We start from the raw sequence: 1,143 nt of genomic DNA on the forward strand, positions 1-1,143 counted from the left end.
GGGGGGGTGTCCATGGGTGTGTGTTGGGGGTCAATGGGGAGTATGGGGTGTCCGTGGGGTGAGGGCTGGGTCCCCACTCTCAGCCGTTCCCTCTCTCCCCCCAGCTCTGTGCTGCAGCATCGCGGCCGGATCTGGTACGTTGGGTGTCCCCTGGTGTGCCCTGGTGACACCTGGGTGTCCCCTGGTGACGCTCGGGGGCCGTGGGGTCAGCGGCCACAGGGTGTGGCAGGCACGGGGGCATGGGCCAGGTGTACGAGGGCTTGTACTGGGCAGACTGGGGCTGTACTGGGCAGACTGAGCTTGTGCTGGGCAGACTGGGGCTTGTCCTGGACAGACTGGGGCCATGCTGGACAGACTGGGACCGTGTTGGGCAGACTGGGGCTTTGCTGGGTAGAGTGGGATTGTACTGGGCAGACTGGAGATGGGTTGGGCACACTGAGCTTGTGCTGTGCAGACTGGCGCTTGTCCTGGACAGTCTGGGGCCGTGCTGGGCAGACTGGGGCTTTGCTGGGTAGAGTGGGATTGTACTGGGCAGACTGGAGATGGGTTGGGCAGACTGAGGCTGTGTTGGGCAGACTGGGGCTGTACTGGGCAGACTGGAGCCGTGCTGGGCATACTGGGGCTGGGCTGGCCAGACTGGGACTGTGCTTGTCATACTGGTGCCATACACCTTCCCTCCCCGCAGCGGTGCCAGCCCGGCTGTGGGCCAGCCGCTCGCGCTGCACCGGGCGCCTGGAGCTCCTCTTTGCCGGCACCTGGGGCTCCGTCTGCGCCGAGGGCTGGGACCTGGCGGCCGCCCGGGTGCTGTGCCGCCAGCTGGGCTGCGGTCGTCCGCGCCTCGTCCCAGTGCCCTGCAGCCCTGCGGCAGCTGGCGCTTCCCCAGCGGTGCTGCAGCAGGTGCAGTGCACCGGGCAGGAGCCGGCCCTGGAGCATTGCATCCTCCAGCCGGGGCACGCACCGTCCTGCTCCACGGATCGGGTGGCCGCCGTCGAGTGCGAGGGTGAGCGTGCAGCGGGGTGGGGTGATGCTACCCTAGGTGGGGGGGGTTCATGGGGCTGTCGTCACCTCAGTGTCCCTGCAAGAGCCCTTCAGCTGCGGTTGGTGGATGGCCCCGGGCGCTGTGCTGGGCGGTTGGAGGTGGGC

The 1,143-nt window shown here is 68.2% G+C and overlaps 1 protein-coding gene across 1 annotated transcript in view; it reads left to right on the forward strand.

The window, feature by feature from the left end:
- LOC103904106 overlaps positions 1–1,143 on the forward strand; it is a 25,873-nt gene that overhangs the window by 23,429 nt on the left and 1,301 nt on the right. The window contains exon 10 of the mRNA XM_019473699.1: positions 686–1,000. Coding sequence (XP_019329244.1) covers positions 686–1,000 — 315 coding nt within the window. The remainder of the gene's footprint in view (positions 1–685; positions 1,001–1,143) is intronic.

This window comes from Aptenodytes forsteri, unplaced genomic scaffold (assembly GCF_000699145.1).
Source record: "Aptenodytes forsteri isolate BGI_AS27 unplaced genomic scaffold, ASM69914v1 Scaffold472, whole genome shotgun sequence".
NCBI lineage: Eukaryota > Metazoa > Chordata > Aves > Sphenisciformes > Spheniscidae > Aptenodytes > Aptenodytes forsteri.